General features: G+C 43.5%; 1 protein-coding gene across 1 annotated transcript in view; it reads left to right on the top strand.

Moving 5' to 3' along the window:
• CARMIL1 (capping protein regulator and myosin 1 linker 1) overlaps positions 1–23,703 on the top strand; it is a 361,872-nt gene that overhangs the window by 18,356 nt on the left and 319,813 nt on the right. Inside the window, exon 2 of the mRNA XM_040433531.1 lies at positions 615–712. Coding sequence (XP_040289465.1) covers positions 615–712 — 98 coding nt within the window. The remainder of the gene's footprint in view (positions 1–614; positions 713–23,703) is intronic.

Raw genomic sequence — 23,703 nt, 5'->3', positions numbered from 1 at the left:
AGTAAAAAAACATATTTTGACAGCTTTTTCCGGCGTTTGCTTGGAAGGATTCAGACCCAAGTCATCGGACAGATAAGGGGTTAACTTTTATTTGCAGGGTAGTCATTTGCAGTGAAAAAGGACAGGAGACCTCAAGGTATCATAAGTGTATACAGTCCTGAAGAAGCGTTGACTACCCTGCAAACCCCTTATCTGTCCGGTGACTTGGGTCTGAATCCTTCCAAGTAAGTGCCGGAAAAAGCGGTCAAAATACGTTTTTTACCAGTTTTTCTTTTGATAAAGTTTTGTCTAGAAATACTACTTCAGTTTTTCTACCCCCATCCCTACTGGAGTGAGTTTGCCATTTTTTTGGGTGACTTTTAAAAAGAAAAGTCACTGATAAACCTGGAGTGAAACTCATGGATGTAACAATACCGACTTTCCCACTCATTTTTCAGAGCCGCAGTGAGTGGTGTAAAAATAAAGAAAAAAGTCACATAGCCCTTCAGCTTTCTGAAGATAAATTGTGGAGTTTTCTCATTTTGTCCAAAAAGCTGATTTTTGTGGGACAGTTGTGTCAGCCTAAGGTATGAAAAAAGCAATTTTGGTAACGTAATTTTCAATGTTACTTTCAGAAAGCATCCGGGATGTTATTGGGAGAAAAATTAAGATTGCCGTGCGGAAGAAGGTGAAACTTGAGATCAAGGGAGATAAAGTTGAAAACAAAGTTCTGGTATGTATACCGAATTAATTTTTATTAGAAGCCAATAGCAATAACTGCCCGCCGCTTCTGACCGCATATACTTTGTAAGTTTATTATGCTTCGAATTATTCCAGAAGACCCATAGATTGTAATTCCAGATGCAGCTTTGCTTATTGACAGTACTTTCATTCAGTGTGTTTTCTTGAACTATTGTAAGGCTTTGTACAGACTTGGGCCTAGATTCCAGTATTCTATTCTGGCATATAAACAAAATACCAGAATCATTGGATCCGACATATGCTGGACACCAGCCGCTGCCCACCAGATCCCATTCACTGGAATTGAAATACCACATGCAGCGGTATTTCATCCTTTATTTTTGCCAGAATCTGCAATGGAGGCTCCTGCCAGAACCTCCGACGTGCCAGTAGCATTACCTATACACAGGCACAGGAAAGGCGGAGCTGTTGGTGTGGGCGAAGTTACTGTACAACATTGGAGATTTATATGCCATATTGAGCTGTGGAAACCTTGTGACAACCCTTACTGTTGTCTGTTAGATTATAGGTATCTGTACATTTTAGACCAAGGTTGGCAAAAACCACTGATTTCGGCAAGACCAGCCAACCATGTGATGCATGTTCGATATTCAGTTGATGTTCATTCTGGCATTGAGAACACATGCACACTCAGCCGAATGGAAAGTGCGTGCGTATGAGGAGGTCGGGAGCTGATGACTAAATGAGCACTCAGTTTTTAAAGATATTTGAGCCTCATGCACACAACATGGAGTCGGTACATCAGCACACGGAGTCCCTTATGGCTCTGAACTGTGGAGCGATACAGCACTCTGTGTGTTGCTTTACAGTTCTCTGTCGGGTACTGTGTATAACAAACCTCTGCCCACTTAATAGCTATCCTCCTAGGGGGAAGAGCTCCATGCAATATAGCGTACCCAAAAATTATTTTCTGTGGGTTTTGTGCTGAACTTACCTGCAATGTTCATGGAAGCCAAAGGTAGTATAACGTCTACCTACTGCCTCAGGTTCAGAATGTTGCTTTATAGAGGAAAACATGTAAAAAAATTCTACTTGGCATTCTTTGTTGAATTAAAGGGGGTTTTCGAGATTTTAATTTTTTTTACTGATGACCTATCAGATGAATGCAAACGGTATCAGCAGCATTTCACATCATCGACTTTTATTAGGACTTCAATGCAACAATACACATAGCAGCAACGTTTCGGCTGATAAAGAGCCGTTGTCAAGCCTCTGGATAGGTCATCAGTATGTGATCGGTGGGGGGTCCGACACCCAGGAGCCACGGCCTTCTCTCTGCTTTTCCTAGGCCAGTGACGACACAGTCATGTGTCAAGTTCCTTGTAGCATCTCACCCCCATTCAAGTGAATTGGGCTGAGCGCGATACCAAGCACAGCTGATACAATGTACATCGCTGGTCTTGGTAAGCTGCGAGAAGGCCGTGGCGCTCACAGGAACACCGATGCCTTCTTAAACAACTGATTGGCGGGGTTCCCGAGTGTGGGACGCCCATCGATCACATACTGATGACCTATCCAGAGGATAAGTCATCAGTATTTAATTCTCGGATAAACCTTTTAAGGAATAGACTGGGGAAAAGGAATCAATTGTGTTATCCATAGTACAGGGCCTGCCGGGGTGGAGCATGACCCAGGGATTGAAAGAACCCCAAAGATAAAATTCCTTTGTCATGCCCCGCCCCTCTGACTTTACACCAGGCATAAAACATAGTATATGAATTCTGACTGCAGTGTTTCTTTAATGATTCGGGAAGTTCTGTTGACTTTGCTTTGATATAAATTCAGCATTTGCTTTGCAATGTTTTTGGCTGATTTCCTATTTACGTGTAATAATCTGTAATTAACTCTTCGTAGAATGGTTTTCAAGAGCAAGGTAATGCGGGATCCAGCTAGGTGTGCTAATTGTGCCGTAGTTAAAATAGTTTGGTATAATCTGATGATTGCTCCATTTATCTCAATAGTGTGATTCGTTTCTATCTCCTCGTTGTGCGATTAACTATTTGTGTCATCACATTCTAATAGAAGATAGCTCTGTAAGTTGGCCAGCCAGCTGATTAGGCCATTTTCAGACAATTGGCCTTTATGCGCTGCCCACGAAAAGGTTATCATCTGCTTTATGTAAAAAAAAAAAAGAGAATATCTGCTCGCACTGCCCTGCATGTGTCCACATGATAACTGCTGAGAAATGAAACCTTGAAAAGTGAATGTTTTCCAATGTAAATCCTTTATTTGGACTGTATACAGTATAAAGAAACCATTTACTTAGTAGGAACCAATCCCTAGAAAATTAGCTATTCCCAGAAATTTTAAAATGGTTCAGACATGGCAAAGTTTTTCCAAGGTATTTTGCTGCTGGTTCCCCACGGATTTGCCAAGAACTTTGCTCTTCGCAGTGTAAAGCATGACATCTACAGAAATGTGAAAAGTGGCATCTTGCCCTGGAATCTACATAGATACAAGGGGACAGAGTTCTGAAAATCCCATCCAGAAGTATTGCATTGTGATTAGACACATTCGCAATCTATGACCAATCTGCCGTATCCGAACAGAGGAGGAGATTTCTTTATTTATGGCCAGTTTTTTGGTGTACAGAAGTGGCAAGTTTTGTCACAAGTTCCATTTTGCTACAAAGTTAGTGAATTTATTTATTACAGTTCCGTTATGGATTCTGTTACCACGGGCCATAACGCAATCTATGACGGAATACGTCACGGAAGCCTTTAAGAGGCATTCCGTCATAATAGAAGTCTATTTGCCACGTAACGGATCCATCTGGTTGCAGGAGTCCAGACGGATCTGTTATGCGGCCCATAGACTTCTATTATGCGAAATGCAAAACGGAATGCCTCTTAAAGGCTTCCATGATGTATTCCGTCATAGAATTCCGTTATGGCCCGTGGTAACAGAATTGTAATAAAAGTCAAACCTCGAACTCGATCTTGTAAAACACAAGCTCATCCCTAATCCCTGCCTATTAGAAATGTAAAAATTAGTTATCTTTACGTTTCTAATAGGCAATGATTTTTGATAAATTTGAAACGTATAAAACGTTTTGTTTTTTTTTAGTTTCCGTGATAAAAATTTTTCAATTTTTAGCATCTTCCGACACTCTCACCACCTAGCTTGGGACGGGAGCGCCACAGCCCGACTGACTTAACTGGTGCATATTTAGATTTATTTATTTTTCTCTCATCCAACATAGTGGGATTTTGTGAAACTCGCCTGGATCTCGGGAAAAACACTTAAATCATGACATATTGGAAAGACTGTAAATAAGAACATTCTTTTATGTCTGGGCGGGCTGAAAACCTCTACAGACCAAATGCTCCCACGGCTAAGAATTTTCTTAGATCTCATGAACATGACCTTATTATGAATCCATAATATAGCACCCTTGTCCTCTCCTGGGCCATTACTATGCCCACACACTTTTATTTTTCTTAAGGATTCCCTATAAATGACAAAACAATATCATAGTATACTAGTAAGAAAGAATAAGCTGCTTTTGATTGGAAAAAAGAAAAGTCAATCGTGTTCTGGTCATAGGTGGTAGGGCGTCAATGCCTATTTCTTTTTGAGTCCTTTGCCATTGCTACAGCCACTAAAAATTGAAGTAGACTGTATGTAATACAGTACTGTATGAGTCTCCATTCCAACTCTATGGAACTACTAGCGATACCCAAGTCTCATACAGATAAGTGGAGCAAAAACCCCCATGGTCGAACAGTTATCACCTATCCACAGGATAGGGGCTAACTTGTTGTTACTAGAATACTCCTTTATCCAGGGATTTCATATTGATGGCCTATTCACAGTATAGGTTATCAATAACAGATCGGTGGGGATCCGACACCTTCCACCTCCGTCTGTTTAAAGAGGTTGTCGCGCTCACCAGAGGCTCTGCACAGCACCGTACATTGTATAGCTGCTGTGCTTGGTATTGCAGCTCACGGAAAGTGGCGGCCTGTTTGAACAGCTGATCGGCAGGGGTCCCTGGAGTCAGACCCCCCACTGATCTGATGTTGATGATCTATACAGAGGATAGGCCATCAGTATCAAATTCCCCTTGTGATCTGGTTTCTCAGAATTGTCCTCACCATCCACATCAAGGCCAAGTACCTGAATGAAGAGATCCTCTGAGGGTTGAAAATGACATGGCCACATGGTGCTAACTTTCATTGCTGAGCCAACCTCACTGAGAACTGGACCTCTTTATAATATTAATATTTTATTCAATTGCTTTTAAATCAAATCATTTACTTCATTTAATTTTCAAGTGCAGTTTTTGAGGTTATTAAGAGCGATGGTCACTGTGGAGAACTGCTCCATAGATAAAGTACCCTGACACATTGATATATAACCCTCTCAATCTATTCTCATTATTCGGTATCTTTTTCACTCTGACAACTGCACTCCATTTACAGTTTCCTAAAAGCAGGACAGGCTCATTTGAATGCAAATTAACGTATTGGTTCCATTAGAATCATTTTGCAGTTGTAGTGCTTTTATTGAAATATAGTCCTTCTTCAGGCTGGGGTGAAATTGGTGACTCCTATGATTAGTTTGTTTTGGAACTGTGAGTACACTGTTCATAGTATGCCCAATGAAAGGCTAAGGGGCACATTTATTAAGACCAGCGTTTTAGACGCCGGTCTTAATAAAGGCCCTGTGCTGGTGGTGGCTCCGCCAAGGTTATGAAGAGGCGCCGGCCTCTCCATAACTTTGGCGCATCCAGCGCCATTTCTAAATGAAAGACCATTCACGCCTAAAACAGGTGTAGAAAATGGTAAATGCCTCTGCCACGCCAACAATTTTAGACCTGGCGTGAGCAGGGAAAAGTCACGGATAGGCGTATTTCAGATTAGTAAATGACTCCCTAAAAGTACCTGCACACCAGTACAGGTCAATTTCTGCATGGAAGAAGAAAGCGTGCATAAGATTTGTCTAATCTCATACACTTTGCTGGTACCATATTACTCCGTGGTTTTTCCGGTGCCTCCCCAACGGCACTGACAGGAGGGTGTCCCCGCCCCCTGGACAGGAAACAACACGGAAGCTGAAGTTTAAAAGGCTTCCTCTCCTTACCTAAATCAGTGTTGTTTCTTGTCCCCGGGTCGCATTGAAGCTCCTCCTGTGTGCTCCAGGATTCTAGATGCACGGCCTGGCCTTTTCCCTAGTCTCTGGGAGGGCCGTGCAGAGGATAGGGGCTTCGGGGACAAGCTGTCTCTTATCCCCATCCTTTGGCATAAGTCCTTTGCCGGAAGGCAGCCCAAGGCTCCAGTTGCTTGCTCCTGGTTCCGGAGCAAGGAAGAGACATCTTTACCCGGCGTACTGTGGGCAGAGACTCCCCGGGCTATCGGGAAGGGAGTCTCGCTACTGGCGGCGCAGGTGCGGTGCGTCACGTGACTGTGTGTGCCTCATCATGTCAGTGTCACTCCAATAATGGCGTTAAAAGAGCCGGGAACGCCGTTTTCTGCGGTGTCTCATTTGCTCCTATGATGTTGGCTCCTATGGATCTGGAAGCTGCCCGCAAGCCTATGAATTCTGCCTCCGTCACCGGTAAGCCTCTTCTCCAAAATGTCGGTGGATTATATTGGTGGGGTTGTGGTTCCCTTCATTCACCCTGGGTGCTCTGTGCTGTTAGGAATTTTTTGTATGGACTTGGATCCTACTAAAATTCAGAAATGTTATTACTTATAGTGTAGAGAAACCTCCACCGTCAAGGCACCTGGGGCTGATTCGGGCCGCAAGAAATGCGCTATTTGCCGAAAATCTTTTTGCCCTAAGGCCAAGAAAGCCCTATGCCCTAAGTGTACAGAGAATATTGTGTCCGAAGAGTCTCCCTCTCTTTTGGACTCCATGTGGCGCATTATCAGGGGTGTGGAAATCGTATCGCCCAACGCCCGGGACATGCAGTTCTGGGCAGGTAGCTTGTTCAGTATCTTAGCCCTGCTGCGGGCAAGTAGCAGGGCTGAGATGGCTTCGTTTACCGGAGCAGTGGACGCAGTGGATCTGCGACGAGCTGGACGTGGAGAGGTGTTCCCATGGTGATGGGGACGCTTGAAGTTAAAATATACCATTGGATTGGAAAAAACTCAGATCCGATGGTATATTCTAAACCTGAGGTGTTCCCATGGTGATGGGGACGCACCTCTGACAGGGCGCTGCCATCCGCGGCACCTGAGGGGTTAATTGCGCGGACGGCAGCTCCCTGTCAGAGGTCGGGTGTCGGGAATGTTTGAACAATGTTTGCATTGGTCATTGGTGGGCAGTGCGCCCCCAACCCCCCCCCCCTTCCCAGTATTAAAATCATTGGTGGGCAGTGCGCCCTCCATCATTGGTGGCAGCGGCAGTTCCGATCGGAGTCCCAGCAGTGTAATGCTGGGGCTCCGATCGGTTACTATGGCAGCCAGGACGCTACTGAAGTTACAAGAAGGAGCGCCGGGCGGCCACAGCGCATGTAAGTATAATGCTGCTGAGTAGCTGATCATGGTAGACAGGACTTCAGTAGCGTCCTGGCTGCCATGGTAACCGATCAGAGCCCCGATCGGCTGCCATGGTAACCGATCGGAGCCCCAGCATTACACTGCTGGGACTCCGATCGGAACTGCCGCTGCCACCAATGATGGAGGGCGCACTGCCCACCAATGATTTTAATACTGGGAAGGGGGGGGTTGGGGGCGCACTGCATCACTAAAAAACGGCCATTCAAAATGGATCGTTTGCCTTTTTTTTTTTTTTTTTACTGTCGTGTGAATGTAGCCTTAGTAGCCAGAGGAAACACATGCAAACATGAAGAGCACATACAAACTGATCTTTCCCTTGGTTGGATTTGAAACCAGGACCAGTGATGGCCAGTTCGCATTGTTTGCCCGCGAACACATGCGGGCTGCCATCTTTTTTCACAAGTCCGGCGAGGCACAGGTAAGCCCTTACCTGTGCGCGAGCCGGTCTGAAACAAATGCGGTCAGCGGGAGCAGGCAGTTCCAAGAACAGCCCGATGAAGGCCCCCGACGGCTGTTCTCGGAACTGCCTGCTCCCACTGACCGCATTTGTTTCAGACCGGCTCGCGCACAGGTAAGGGCTTACCTGTGCCTCGCCGGACTTGTGAAAAAAGATGGCAGCCCGCATGTGTTCGCGGGCAAACAATGCGAACTGGCCATCACTGGTCCTGGTTTCAAATCCAACCAAGGGAAAGATCAGTTTGTATGTGCTCTTCATGTTTGCAGGTGTTTCCTCTGGCTACTAAGGCTACATTCACACGACAGTAAAAAAAAAAAAAAAAAAAAAGGCAAACGATCCATTTTGAATGGCCGTTTTTTTAGTGATGCTTTTCTGAAAAACGAACAATACAAATGACCCCATTCAATGGTATGGAGACTGTTGGGATATGTCCTATTTATGTGGACGTCGTATTTTTTCTTTTTTTTTTTTCTTTTACACAGTTGGACCCTATTGGCAGTATATGCCTATACATATATCTGTGTTATCTTATACACAGAGTCAACAGAGCATAAGCTGCATTTTGTTTTGCCTCCTGTAATAAGTCAAAGGAAACCCTACCATTACTGAAATGTATTTGCCTTTAGGTATGACTGTTTAGCTGCTTACAAATCATATTGCCTGTTTGAATAGAGCTAAATATTTTTTAAGATGATTTTGTTCTACATAAAAGGAATGTAATTATGCCGATACAGCAAAATATGATTCATGTTGAATCCTTTTTGTATTTTCTTATCTGCTTTCAGTCAGGAGCTGTCAGTATAGGTTAGAATAAAATATGAGTTTGAAATAATTTTATTATTTTAATTCTTCCCCATTACTCATACAGTATTTACTCAGATTTTACTAATTAAAATATATACCAAAGGGGGCCACCAGAGCCCCCATTACGGCCACCAGCTTCTTGTAAGCAATGGGATTTTATTATTACAAAATTTAAAACGTAATTTCAGAGACCGGAACTGGGTGGAGAACTATCCATCTCCACCTACCCTACCTAGGAAACTCCTGTCAAACTGTGTCAAGGGTTAATCCTGGAACATTCTGTAACAAAATTTAGGTTTCTCTTAGCTTGTGATCTACAAGTAGAGAAGAAGTGGATCATGTGTTGCCTAGTTTACATGGCATCTCCCACTGTGTCCATATACAGGAAAGCCCATATAAACTCGTTACTAGGTGATATCAAATGCACCAATTTGCTGAGATATGCACTGTCCCGCTGGAGAAATGCTGGAGGTGCAGAGAGAGCATTTATGGTAGGACTGTCCTACAATCAGTCCCTTCTGGCTGGCAGTTAATGCTGCTATCCATAAGATATGCTCTGTTAATGTCCACTTAGACCCAGAACATGTACCGTATTTTTTGCTTTATAAAATGCACCTGATGATAAGACGCACCCCAGGTTTTAGAGGCGGAAAAGAATCAAAAAAATATTTTTCATCAGATCATATCCCCATATCATATACACAGGTTAGACCCCCATACAGATCCTCACATCAGACCCCCATATCAGGACATCAGACCAGACCCTCTTATCAGATCCTCAGATCATACCCCCAATAACAATCTGATGCTCTCAGCATTCATTTATAGGAGCATAATGTACTTATGTACCTGGCCAATGACTGCAGGTGCCCTCCTGAATTTACCTGTATGATATAGTTCAACAGAGGTGGCAGTATTATGTTCTGTACTGTGATATTTGATTCTGCTGAGGCAGCATTTTGTGTTGCACTATGGTATTTCTGCCCTGCCTACTTCTGTTGTTGCACCGTTAGTCTGAACCTGCCTGCAACATGGGGACACTTTTAGTTTTTTCCAGGGCCACTTTAAGTTCCCAGTACATCTTGGCCTAAAGACTGAACGTGCATGTGGAACTCTAGGTTATATAGCGTTGCGTATAAAATGGCAGGGAATTTTGAATTTTTTTTTTTTACAAAAATGAATACAGCCTTCCAAGGTGAAGTTTTAAAGAAAAACTGGTCAGACAATGTTAAAAATAACAAAGAACTGTTACTCTCCTGCCCCCCGATTCCCCCACTTTTGGCTTTACGACGCTCCTCTAGTCCCCATTGCCCTTCATATCCTGTCTTGCCTCAACATGCCAGAAATGCCAAGAAAGACGCAGCCAGACATTTGCTCTAGCAGTGACTGGCTGAGTGATCCTTTCGTGGTATTTCCGGTGTGGGACAGGAAGTGGGGAGCGGAGCAGCAGAGGATCGATGAAGGTGAGTAATGCTTATACAGTGTGTGTATGTGTGTGTATATATATATATATATATATATATATATATATATATATATATATATTTCTCAAACAAAAAAAGTAGCAGCACACCACTAAATGTACTAAGACTGAGTGAACAGGTGAATGTGTGAACAGGGTCAAATACATGACGCCAATACTTACTTACTGAAGAAGCTCTTAGCGCATATTATTGATCAAAAATATGTCGAGCCCACCTACCAGACGACAAGGTAGCTTCTTATCAGGTGGGACCTACTCTAACACGGAGGGTCCTGCTCCATTGTTACTGATTAAAAACGCCAAGGGGTGGGGGATGGGCGGGGAGTGCTAAGTTCCAAAGAGGATGCCTAGTCCTCTATAATATACATACAATATGCGCTAAGAGCTTCTTCAGTAAGTATTGGCGTCATGTATTTGACCCTGTTCACACATTCACCTGTTCACTTAGTCTTAGCGCATTTAGTGGTGTGCTTCTACTTTATTTGTTTGCAGTATTATTGCCGGGTAGCTTGCACCTGCGATTTTGTCTCAGGAGGTGCTGTTCCGTTTTTTGGATGGAGATATATATATATTTTAACATTGTTCCTTTTTTTTAAGTTTCTCCCTTGAAAACCCCTTTTAAAGTACGACCTCTGATATCCTTCCATTTGGCGACTTATACAGCACTGGGAAAGCCTTCTTCTTACACTAGACCTGGCTTGGAATAAGAGAATGCATTATTCATGTGTTAAAGCTTTGTTAATAACATTGCAATGTTCGTCTCTTGTGTGGTCACCACTGCCAGTGTTTGCATTCAAATGAATGATTATCTTTTATTGGGCTCGGCGCAGTTGCAGGCTCCTTCCACAGGAAGTTATTCATTCTGAGTCACCACACTAAACATTGCAGTTCTTCAATTTTTAACATAAAATAGGATACGTTCCTTTACTTGATAAAACATCCCATAGTTATTGATTGACAATATCTTCAGTGTGGAACTACAGACTATGGAAAGAAGCATAAGAGCTCATGGTAGTTCTTCCATGTTTTCCCACATGGGCACGATGTGTGCTTCAGGGTATATGGTTTACATCAGAGACTCTTAACCTTTTTATAGGTTGTAGACTGCCTAGAAATACAATACGTGTTGTTGAGTCACATGAGGTATTAAAAGGTAAAAATGTCTATTAAATACATGGGTGAGTTATATGGTTTCTACATAGTGTCGGATCTTAAAGGGGGTTTTCTCATTTGAGCAAATAGCGTTTATTATGTAGAGAAATCCATCAGCAGTGGCCGTGCTTGCAAACTATAGGAAAACGTGCTAGACTATGTGTACTGGCCACCAGATAGGCCAACGCTTTTTCCTATAGTGTGCAAGCATGCCCACCGCTGATGGATTGCAGGCTGGTCGTAACCATGGAAACGAGCAGTGTATAATGTGATGGAAAAATGAATCCAGCCAGCAAAGGAAGCAATATGGATAATAACAATACATTAGTAAGTACATGATAAATGCTATTTGCTCAAGTGAGACAACCCCTGAAAATTTTAGGCTACTTTCACACTAGCTTATTTAGTTTTCCAGTATGGAGATCCGTCATAGGGACTCAATACCGGAAAAAAACGCTTCAGTTTTGTCCCCATTCATTGTCAATGGGGACAAAACTGAACAGAACGGAATGCTGCAAAATGCATTCCGTTCCGTTTAGTTGCGTTCCCATACCGGAGAGCAAACCGCAACATGTTGTAGTTTGCTTTCCGTCCTGGGATGCGGACCAAGATGGATCCGGCATGACCCCCCAATGCAAGCCAATGGGGACAGATCCGTTTTCTCTGCCACACTAGAAAACGGATCCGTCCACCATTGACTTTTAATGGAGTTAATGACGGATCCGTCTTGGCTATGTTAAAGATAATACAACCGGATCTGTTCATAATGGATGCAGACGGTTGTATTATCAGTAACGGAAGCGTTTTTGATGGACCCTGCCGGATCCAGCAAAATCGCTAGTGTGAAAGTAGCCTAACGGACGAATGTCAGTGAAGGAGACTGCTGCATTCACATGAACGATCTGCTGCCACCAAACAATGATTTTGGTGACCACACAAACGATCATCACGCGAAGCACGCGTTCATCAGGTAATCGGCAGCACTTTTACACTGGCAGATAGCCGTTAACAAACGTTCTTACGAACGCTTTTTAGTGATTGTTTGGCTAATTCTCAGTCAGTGTAAAGGAGGCCACTGATGGATGGATCTAGTCATTTGCCCCTCCATTACCGTCAATGATCATTATGTTTACAAAGGAGCCGGCTATCCACATAAGGAGCCGGCCCTGCACAGAAGGGGACGGCAATGCTGATCCTACTGATGACAGCCTGCGGCCTCATGTACAAGACCGTATTTTGTGTCTGCGTCCGATCCGCATTTCTTGCCGATCACCTGCAGACCCATCAATTTCTATTGGTCCTCAAAAAATGTGGACAGCACCTGGATGTCACCTTCCGCAAATTATACTGTATTTGTGTTGATTTTGCTGGCATTTCTTTTAGGAAAATGTGACCTGCACACAACTATATTTTTCATCCATGTGCTATCTGCATTTTTTGTGGATAGCACATTGACCCATTCATTTCTAATAGGCCATGCACACATCCACATTATTTGCGGATCCATTTGGGTGCTCTGCAGATTATATTTGGGGATAAGAACAGCCATTTCCATTGATTGGGAAAAATGTGGAATGCACATGGAAGGTATCTGTGGCTGCGGCTCTTGTGTGGGCTCACACCAGGCTAGTCTTCGCAGACACACACATTTGTCTTTCTTTGGACCACTTTAGGTAGGTACTAACCAGTACATACAGGGAAGATCTCACAAGACTTGCAGTTTTGGAGATGTTCTGGCTTCAAAGTCTTGCCATCACAATTTGGCCAGTGTCGCTCGGATCCATAGATTTACCGATTTCTTATTATTATTTTTTCTTTCTTTTTTTTTTTTTTCCTTCTTCCAACACATCAACTTCAACCCCAGATTGCTGCCTGATATATACCTGACCACTGACAGGTGCTGTTGTGCCAAGATAATGTAAGTAGTTTTAAAGGGCATCTGTCAGCAGGTTTGTACCTATGAGACTGGCTGACCTGTTACATGTGCGATTTCATTTTCTCAGCAATGTGGGCACATATGAACATGGGACCAACACAGATGCCACAGAAGCGCAAATGCAACAGCTCAGCCAGTTTAATGGGTACAAATCTGCTGACAGATGGCCTTTACTGTTACAGCTGACTGGTGTATTTCAGAATACAAGCATTTCTTCATGGCTGTACATTTCCCAGTTGTTTGATATGCAATGTTGTGAGGTTATGGCCTTGAGCAAAACCCAGCTTGTGACTTAAGTCTTGAGTAAACTGTGCATTCAAGTCTAAACAGATTGTAAATTCCACTGGAAGAGAATTGGAATTGCGAGTAGATGGCGGGCTGCTGCAGTGTAACACTCCTCGTACCAAACAGTGACAATATGGAACATTTGTGAACCACTGTGTTTCATTGCCGCACTTTGGTAAAGATGGCATTGTGAAGAGCCTTACATTTTGCATGATAATTATTATTTTCCGTAAAAACAACATTGAACCACTTCCGGACTGGGCCAATTACCCCCCTTCCTGATCAGGCGCATCTTTGAAAGCCATAACTTTATTGCATTCAGTTATGTAAATTATTATTTTTTTCGCCTTTTTTGCGGTCATATGTGGAGCTTTATTTTTATGTCATTTTAATTTAATATTCTTTTTGTTATTATTGGTTATAACCAGAAAAAAAAAGAGAATTATTTTTTTCACATTTTTGGTTTTTAAATTTGAACCCGGACATATTCCCTGTTTCCCCCAAGCAGCCCCTCTGACATGAGCATCAGAGCATTTCATGCTCCGATGCTCTCCTTTGCCCTGTGCTTTATCACCCGGGGCAAGGGCTTTTTGTTTACATTTTTACACCGCTAGGTAGGGGCTTCCGCCCAGCAATGTTCCCGTTGACGTGACTAGCACCGATGGACGGGTTTTAGCGCTGCTCTAGCCGTTTCACCGCCCATTACTGCCGGTGGCATCACCGGGCTCACGGCTGGGCGGAAGCCTCCACCTAGCTTACCCATGGAGAGCCCAGTGCGTCACCAGATCTCGAGAAAAAGCCTTTGCCCTGTGTGGGTTATGTCACTGGGGACAAGGCTAGAAGCTGTGGTTCAACATGTGGTGGGAGTTTTTTTTAAATAACCAAAAATACTAAAATTTTGATTCGATTTCGATACCACAGAAAAGTATTGCAATGCTCGATACCATTCAGTACCACGCAAAAAAAATAAAACGCAAAAAAAGCCACATTCATACCGCATTTTATGGAACATCCGGCCCATAATAGAATAGTCCTATCCTATTTTTTTTTTGGGGGGGGGGGGGGGGGGGGTAAATAAAGTGACAAAATTTTGTTAATTTTGTTTTCTGTTAAGGCGTTTACCGCATAGGGGATTTTTTTTTTTTAATATTCTAATAATCTTGACTTTTTCGGACGTGGCAATATGTTTATTTATTGTTTATCTATATTTTATATGTAAAATTGGGAAAGGGGGTGATTTTAACCACTTCCCGACCGCCTTGGGCGGTCCGTTTATCTCTGAATGGACGTTCTGTAATGTCCATTCAGAGATCGCAGCTGTACGCTAATCGTGCAGCTGCCGAGCGGGAGGCCCGCTGTCAGTGACAGCAGGGCACCCCAGTGAGAAGACCGGGACCGTTCTTTGGTGTCCCTGCCTTCTAGATTGCTGTATACACAGCGCTCAACGAGCTCTGTGTATACAGATCAGGAAGCGCTATGCCGCTTCCTGTCCCGGCCCGGTGGTCATATGAGTGCAGGAGCTGTCTGGTCTTCCACAGACCTCGATCAGCCCTGCACTGAGGCTGTACAGCCTCTCTGGTGGGATGTATTTCCCCTGTAACTGGGGCTACTATATCAGCCCCAGTTACAGGAGAAATCAATAGTTTAAAAAAAAAAAAAAGTTAAATGTCCCCCAGAGGTCTTGTATGACCTTATGGGGTACACAAAGTGTCAAAGTGTTTTTAAAAAAACAAAAAAAGCTTCACATTAAAAAAAAAAAATAATAATAATTTCCCCCCCCCAAATCCGTTATTTAAGAAATGTTGAAAAATAGAAGAAAAAAAAATAAAATAGACATATTTGGTATCATCGCGTCCGCAACGACCGGCTCTATAATAATATCATATGATCTACCCCATCAGGTGAACGCAGTAAAAAAATAAATAAACAATTCTCCAAAAAAGATTTTTTTTAGTGAGCTCACCTCCCAAAAAACATAAGGTTAGGCTACTTTCACACCAGCTTTCAGGTGTCCGCTCGTGAGCTCCGTTTGAAGGGGCTCACAAGCGGCCCTGAACGCAGCCGTCCGGCCCTAATGCATTCTCAGTGGAGGCGGATCCACTGAGAATGCATCCGTCTGCCAGCGTTCAGCCTCAGCGAGCGGACACCTGAACGCTGCTTGCACCGTTCGGGTGTCCGCCTGGCCGTGCGGAGGCGAGCGGATCCGTCCAGACTTACAATGTAAGTCAATGGGGACGGATCCGCTTGAAGATGACACCATATGGCTCAATCTTCAAGCGGATCCGTCCCCTATTGACTTTCAATGTAAAGTCTGGACGGATCCGCTCAGGCTACTTTCACACTTAGAAATTTTTCTAAGTTATAATGCAGACGGATCCGTTCTGAACGGATGCAACCGTCTGCATTATAGGAGCGGATCCGTCTGATGAAACATCAGACGGACCCGCTCCGAACGCTAGTGTGAAAGTAGCCTAAATCAATCAAAAAGTCGTATGTACTCCAAAATGGTAGCAATAAAAACGTCACCTCGTCCCACAGGCGGCATATGAAGGTACAGGCGGCATGTGGAGCGCCGTGTCCTGATTGGTCGGCGCGCTGGTGTGAGCAGTGCGGGGGACATGTTATTATTAGGGTTATTCCTGCAGTATAAAAATCTTATTTATATATATATATATATATATATATATATATATATATATATATATATATATATATATAATTACTCTTTTTATGAGGCAAAGTAACCAAAAAATGGCTGTTCTGGCACAGTTTTTATTATTAGTTTTTTTACAATGTTCACCTGACAGAGTAGATAATGTGATATTTTTATAGAGCAGGTCGTAACGATGCGGCGATACCTAATAAGTCTATTTTTTTTATTTTGGATTTACACAATAAATTTTTGGGGGAAAAAATCATGTTTTTGTGTTTACATTTTCTGAAAGCCATGTTTTTTTGTTTGTTTTCTGGGCAATTGTCTTAGGTAGAGTCTCATTTTTTTGCTGGTTGCTGGAAGAGATGATGGTTTGATTGGTACCATTTTGGGGCACATATGAATTTTTGATCGCTTGTTATTACCCCTTTTTTTGTAAGGTGATAAATGGCTTTTTTGGCACATTTTTTATTTAATTTATTTAATTATTTAATTAAACGGGTTGAATCGCATACTATTTTTTATAGAGCAGTTTGTTACGGACACAGCGATGACTAATATGTGTATTTCTTTATTTTATTTTTCACAAAAAAAGCATTTTTGAAAAAAAATCTTGTTTTTGTGTCTCCATTTTCTGAAAGCCATAATTTTTTTACATTTTTTGGACGATTGGCTTATGTAGGGGCTCATTTTTTGTGGAATGAGGTGACGGTTTAATTGTTGCTAATTTTGGATACATATAACTTTTTGGATCATTTTTTATTCCATATATTGAAGTGCTGTGGGCAAAATTGCAATTCTATCATCATTTTTTTTTTATGGTGTTCACCATGCGTTAAAAGTAACACGATTTTTTATAGATCAGGTCCTTACGGACGCAGCGATACCAAACATGTTTAGTGTTTAATTTTTTAAATTTTTAACCAATTATGTGTGGATATAGGAAGGTTTTTTTATTTTATACATTTTTTTTTTCATTTTTTGGGCGCAGACCCACTTGGTTCTTGAAGATCCAGTGGGTCTGATGGCTTACAATACATTGCAGTACACTGTATAGCGTACTGCAGTGTATTGAACTCACACTAAGCCTGATCAGGCTCCTACCTTTAGGGTGCATTAGCACGTCCGCATCCGTTCCGCAATATCGTGAACTAGTGCGGACCCATTCATTCTCTATGGGCCCGGAAGAAATGCGGAGAGCACACTGTGCATTTCCGGAGCGCGGCCCCGCAAAAAAATAGAACATGTACTATTCTTGTCCGCACGGGGGGTGCCGGCCGGGTGTATTGCGGATCCGCAATACACTACGGACGTGTGAATGGACCCTTAGCAGGAGCCTGATCAGGCTTAGATATACCACGGCAAGCCGGATGCCTGTGAAGGCATCCGGGTGCCATGGTAACCATCGCAGCGCAGTGGCCCGATGGGTGAGGGAGCTCCCTCAGTTTACTCTTCACGCATCGGCCGCTGCCACAGCAGAGCAGCAGCCCGATGATTAGCCCCCTCCATACAGCGGTCCCTAAGGGGTTAAACGGTATGGAAGGGGTGCTGGCACCGATGTCGGCCGTTTCAAGCAAAGTGTTAGCTGGACATTACAGCTAATGCTACCCCTCTGCTGCTCTGCCATCCTGAAAAGGGGGGGGGGGGGGGGTGGCTGCGCGCTCTGCATCTCCTTGACGGCCTCTCATCCAGACTTCAATTCCCAGTGGTCTGTGCGGCGAAGGCGGCGCATGCGCTCTGGCTGTTTGTGCGCTACGCTACTGGTGAGCCGAGCGAGGAGCGGATGGCGGCGGGGGAGCTGTGGCCTGCCTATAGGGTCTCAGTGGTATCTATGGGCAGTCAGGCTGCTGACACCCTGCAGGGGAACTTGTGTGGAGCGCTGTGTCCTGATTGGACGCCCCGCCGCGCATGCCCAGTGCAAAACTAGGTACACACACACGGACACAGCGCACTCACACAGGGATTTTATTATGTAGGATTCCCACCCAAGTATCTCTTCCTCCCAAGGGACAGAGGAATAAGCTGCTGCCAGACACCTCTGCAGATGTCTTATCTCTCGTATCTTGGCTTATCCTTCTTTCCTTTGACATCTATCCTTACTCAAGGTTCACACTAGCGTTAGGAGATCTGTCAGCCTGTTTCAGCCTAAATGCCGGCAGTCAAGCAGTATTTGTTAGGCAAAACCCGGCATTTCTGCCAGAAAGCGGACAGATCCCATTACAGTCAATGGGGATCCGGCAGTTCCCAGGATTATCTGACTATGCCTGACACGGTGAACTCTCCTGGAAAAGCCTGACTGATTTTGAACACTGATGTGAACATAACCTTGGAGGAGAATCTGGAAATGTAGCGTTGTGTTTTGCTATGCCAGGCTGTGTCAGGGAAATCCCAGCCTCCCCATCCTAACGTCAAGAGCTCGGATCACATAATTTACTATTTTTATATTTATACTCTCCAGAAAGGCGTATTTCCTAACTGTACAGGGTCATCACCAAGGAATCCTTCTTCAATAAAGAGAGTTTGATGGCATGTAACTAGGATGTGACTGTCAGCAGTGGTCACATTGGATGGACCACCACCTAAAATGAAGAGGTAGCAGGACTCGAAAGGACCATACCACTTCATCTCCTGTTGGTTCTGTGTAGTTGTCGACTCGCCTATAATGAACCTACTATTCAAACTAAGTGCCACTGTGCTTTTCTAGGGCCCGTGTTACGTTATTCCAGCAATCATCCGCGATCAGACGTTGATGGCATATGCTGTTGATGTCCATACTAAGAAAACCCCTTTTAACTATATGTTGTGTATTCTGATTTTATTTCATCCACCTGTTTAATTCTTCAGATGTCAGTTTACCCATCTCTGCAGGTGTTTCTTGCTGTTCTTTCCCTTTCTCTCCATCCATCTACTCCCTTTTCTTCTGATTCTTCTCGAGCTCTTCCTTCCTCCCCTTCTCTGCTTTCCTTTCTCACTCTCACAGTTACTCATGCACTACTGATTACTCATTAACTCCCATCAAGTAAGTACAGAATTTGTAATATATAAAAGCCATTTGTAATCCTATATCCTGTGAACTCCCGGCTGTTCGGGTATTTGAGCTCTTAATTCATGTTAATCCTGTATCTGGAAAGGTTCCTTTCTGGCCTGGTATGTATGCCTTAACCATCGTATTATATAAAGCAGAGGAAGTCCTGCATTGCTTCTATATGGTTGTAATTTGTTTTTGTAGATGTTTACGAAGAAAATTTTTAAAAAATGCAATGTCTGTAAAAATAAAATTGTAGAAGGATTCTCTTCTGTTGGCATTGTGAAGCTTTAACTTGCAGCTTCAGTTTGCAGTAAATAAATAAGAAATGACACAACAATTGCATAATTTAATCTTTTTCATAATCTTCTTCAGATCTACCAACCAAAGACTCCCCTTTGCTTTCCTTCCACCTGCCGTTTTTGGTTTTGTTGTAAACAGATTTTTGCAGACGAATTGAAAATATAATAATGAACCATAAAAATGTTAGCTAGTACACATAGCTCGAATTACTAATATAAACACATAGGTAGATTGAAGGGGTTGTGTGGCCTTGGAGGCAATAACTCCTGGGGTCCTAAACTGGGCCCCTTGACATACAAAACCCCACTAAACCTGTCCATGGTCCTGTCACTGCTCCGCTCCCGAGATCACAGACCGATGAGTGTTTTTTTTTTTTATGTTAAAGGACACAGGTTTGGACACCAGGGGTTGTTTGCTCCAAGGCTGGACAGCCCCTTTAAAAGGGTTCTCCTAGGATTAATGTAAAACATGAAAATCAGCCATCATATAGTACATGACAATCTCTTTGTAAGAAAGTTAGAACCAGCCCTGCACCTCACATGGATCCAGAGCTCCCCCCCCCCCCACTTGTTCCCCCGCTTTGCTCTGTTAGGCCTCTTGCGCACGAACGTGCCATGTTTTGTGGTCCGAAAATTGCAGATCCGCAAAACACGGATGCCGCCCATGTGCCTTCTTCAATTTGCGGAACGGAACAGACGGCCCATTATAGAAATGCCTTTTCTTGTCCGCAAAACGGACAAGAATAGGACATGATCTATAATTTTTGGGCGGCCACGGAACAGAGCAACGGAGGCGGACAGCACACGGAGTGCTGTCTGCGTCTTTTGCTGCCCCATTGAAGTGAAAGGGTCTGCACCCGAGCCGCAAAAAATGCGCCTCAGATGCGGAACCAAACCACGGTCGTCTGCAAGAGGCCTTAGTTTTATTTTCAGCTGGCAGCTCACGGGGCGTGTTCTTTAGACTACAGCTCTCTGCCTGTAATTGACACCGCTTCTAACACTAGATCCAGCTGATGGCAGTTGATGGATCAAACTGAGCATGTGCGACCACCTTAGTAGGAGGAAAGAGAAATAATAGACAGCAGGTGGCGCTATACAGATAGATTTGGCTGTACTCAATTTTTTATTATATTCAGTTACAAAAGTATTCAGATCCAGGTGGTGGTTTGGCAAATGGAAAATGTTTTTTGTGAGACCACCTCTTTAAACCTCATTCACACATCAGCGATTCACGTACGTTCCCCGTAGACAGCACACCTACCCATTCATTTTAATGTGTGTATTCACACATCAGTTTTTTACCACGGTCCGTGGAACGGTAGTTTTAGCACAGAAGCATGCTCTATTTTGCCTGAGATGCCATCTGTTTCTCTTCCGTGTTTAACAAATCATTAGGAAGAGATGCTTTGAATTTTTTTTTTTCACCTTCACAGTGACTGTGAAACACGGATGACCTACGGACAGCAAAAAATGGACACGCGGACCACACATGGATCCTTCACGGAGGCTGACTATCTTATCACAGATTTAGGCCTATTACACACGACCGTATGGCTTTTTCAGTGTTTTGCGATCCGTTTTTCACGGATCCGTTGTTCAGTTTTTTGTTTCCGTTGTGCTTCCGTTTCTGTTCCGTTTTTCCGCTCCGTTTTTTCAATAGATGGTTCAGCAAAAACGGAACGGAAACGGAAGACATACGGATGCATTTCCGTATGTGTTCCGTTTTTTTTGCGGACCCATTGTCTTGAATGGAGCCACGGAACGTGATTTGCGGGCAATAATAGGACATGTTCTATGTTAAAACGGAACGGAAAAACGGAAATACAGAAACGGAATGCATACGGAGTACATTCCGTTTATTTTTGCGGAACCATTGAAATGAATGATTCCGTATACGGACCGTATACGGAACGCAAAAAACGGCCAGTAAACGGGAAAAAAAAACGGCCGTGTGCAGGAGGCCTTAAGCACGGACGTGTAAGAGTCCATTCACACGTCCACAAATGGGTCCACATCCGTTCCGCAATATCGGGAACTGGTGCGGACCCAATCATTCTCAATGGGGCCGGAAGAGATGTGGAGAGCACACTATGTTTGGGGCCGCGGCTTTGCTAAAAAATAGAACATGTCCTATTCTTGTCTGCAATTGCGGACAAGAATAGGCAGTTCTATGGGGGGTTCCGGCCGGGTGTATTGTGGATCCGTAATTCACTACGGACGTGTGAATGGACCCTAAATGAGGCTTTATTCTGACCTGTAAAATGATGATTGCAATCATGTGGACAAATTCCTTTATTTCTATAGACTGGCCGTTAATTTGTGCTAGTTAGGGTGGGTTCACATCACGTTTTCCCCATCCTTTTAACGTAAACAAAAAAACGTACGCATTAAACGGATGCCTCAGACTGATGCATACAGTAGAATTCATTCACCATAGAGTCCCATTGTAAAAAAAAAAAAAAAAAAAGTAAACGTTTCTTTTTTTTACCGGACTGTGCAGGATACAAGATCGTCTTGTGCTGCGTTTCTGTAGCCTTTTTTTTTGTAACATATACGTCAAACGTAATGTGAACACAGCCTTAGTGACCAGCAACCTCTCCACTTGACTCTGCTGTATAAACATGTTATTTCGTTACAGATATAGTGGCTGCTCATCACTATCTTCCAGTGTGTGATGACGTCGGTGCGTCACAGGGACTGAGTCCATTACGGAGCACGCCATGCACGCACTGACTCACACGTGATATGGTGATTATCTCACTACACGATATGCACTTTTTATTGGGGTCATATAACTCATTTGATCATGTATGTATATTACACCATGATGTCAACACTCCAACGTAGTTTATGATAAATTCACTCAGTGCACAATTTGTCTCTATATTAATTTATGTTTATAGATCAATTCATTGAATATGTACACTTAATTGATCACATTACGTGATCCCTCCCACTTTGCCTTTATACATATATATGAGTTGTTTGCACTTTTCACATTGCTTGAGAAAGGCCTTATTGTGTTGGGCTGAAACGTTGCAAGTAGAGATGGCCTTGCGGTTCGCCCGGCGGTCTTTTCGTGGCGAACTTTGCGCGTTCGCAATTCGCCGAACATATGGAGATATTCGCGCCCGCCATATTCTTTTACATTGTGAAGAACTTTGACCCATGACACATCCATCAGGTGGTACAGGACAGCCAATTGAGACGTTTCAGCACATGGACATAGCCCCTACCTTATAAATAAACCTGATCTGGCCGCCATTTTACATTCAGTGTTTTGCCAGTGTAGGGAGAGGTTGCTGTGTGGAGCAGGGACAGGCTGATAGGGGCACCAAACGCTAGCCAATAGGGCCACAAAGGTCCTTTTAAAGACTGGTATAAGTGTGCTATCGATAGGTGTGATACACAGAGGGGTGCGATATACTTATAATATACTTTTTATAATGAGTCAAAAACACATAGATCTATATAGTGATCACCTGGAAGTCAGGGGCCTGGGGGCTAGGGGCTTACTAGGGCCATTTTTATATAGGGTAAGGTTCCGGACGATGTCGATCTTATCAGGGCGGGTGGTCTGTGGTTAGGCTATCAGGGCCAGAATAGCACCCCCCTGTAGGGCAATATCAGGGACAGTTCTTTGCCCACCCTGTCCTTCAATACCACATCATCATCTAGCCCAGGGATGGATGTTTTTTGCTTTCCCTCCTGGATTCATCGATGTGCACTGGAACCCCACGGATTATGGTAGGACATATGGATTCTGATTTGGTGCCGCCGAGCACTTGTTATTGCCTACCACATCTATGCTTTTTGCTTAACTTTAATAATTTAATATATTTTCATTTTGAGGGATATCTTTTCCATTCACACGTCCGCAAAATTGGTCCGCATCTGTTCTGCAATTTTGCGGAACGGGTGCAGACCCATTCATTTTCAATGGGGCCGGAATGTGCTGTCCGCACCCGCATTTGCGGATCTACATCCGCATTTGCGGATCCGCACTTCCACATCCGTGCTTCCGTTTCCGCCAAAAAATAGAACATGTCCTATTCTTGTCCGCATTTGCCGACAAGATTAGGCATTTTCTATTATTGTGCCGGCGATGTGCAGTCCACAAATTGCGGAATGCACATTGCCGGTGTCAGTGTTTTGCGGATCCGCAAAACACTTGCGGACGTGTGAATGGACCCTCATAGTAACATTATTAAAGGTTACGTTTTATCTTCATGTATATTCTAATGGATTGCCTTCCTTGTACAATGTTATAATATACTTTCTATGTTAGAGAGTATATTATAGTGCATTTGTATTGTGCGGCAGTTGTGTGCGGTTCTGCTGCGATACAAGCGTTATTGG

The sequence above is a fragment of the Bufo bufo genome, chromosome 5, assembly GCF_905171765.1.
Source record: "Bufo bufo chromosome 5, aBufBuf1.1, whole genome shotgun sequence".
NCBI classification, from domain to species: domain Eukaryota; kingdom Metazoa; phylum Chordata; class Amphibia; order Anura; family Bufonidae; genus Bufo; species Bufo bufo.
This window is presented reverse-complemented; position numbering and strand designations above follow the sequence as displayed.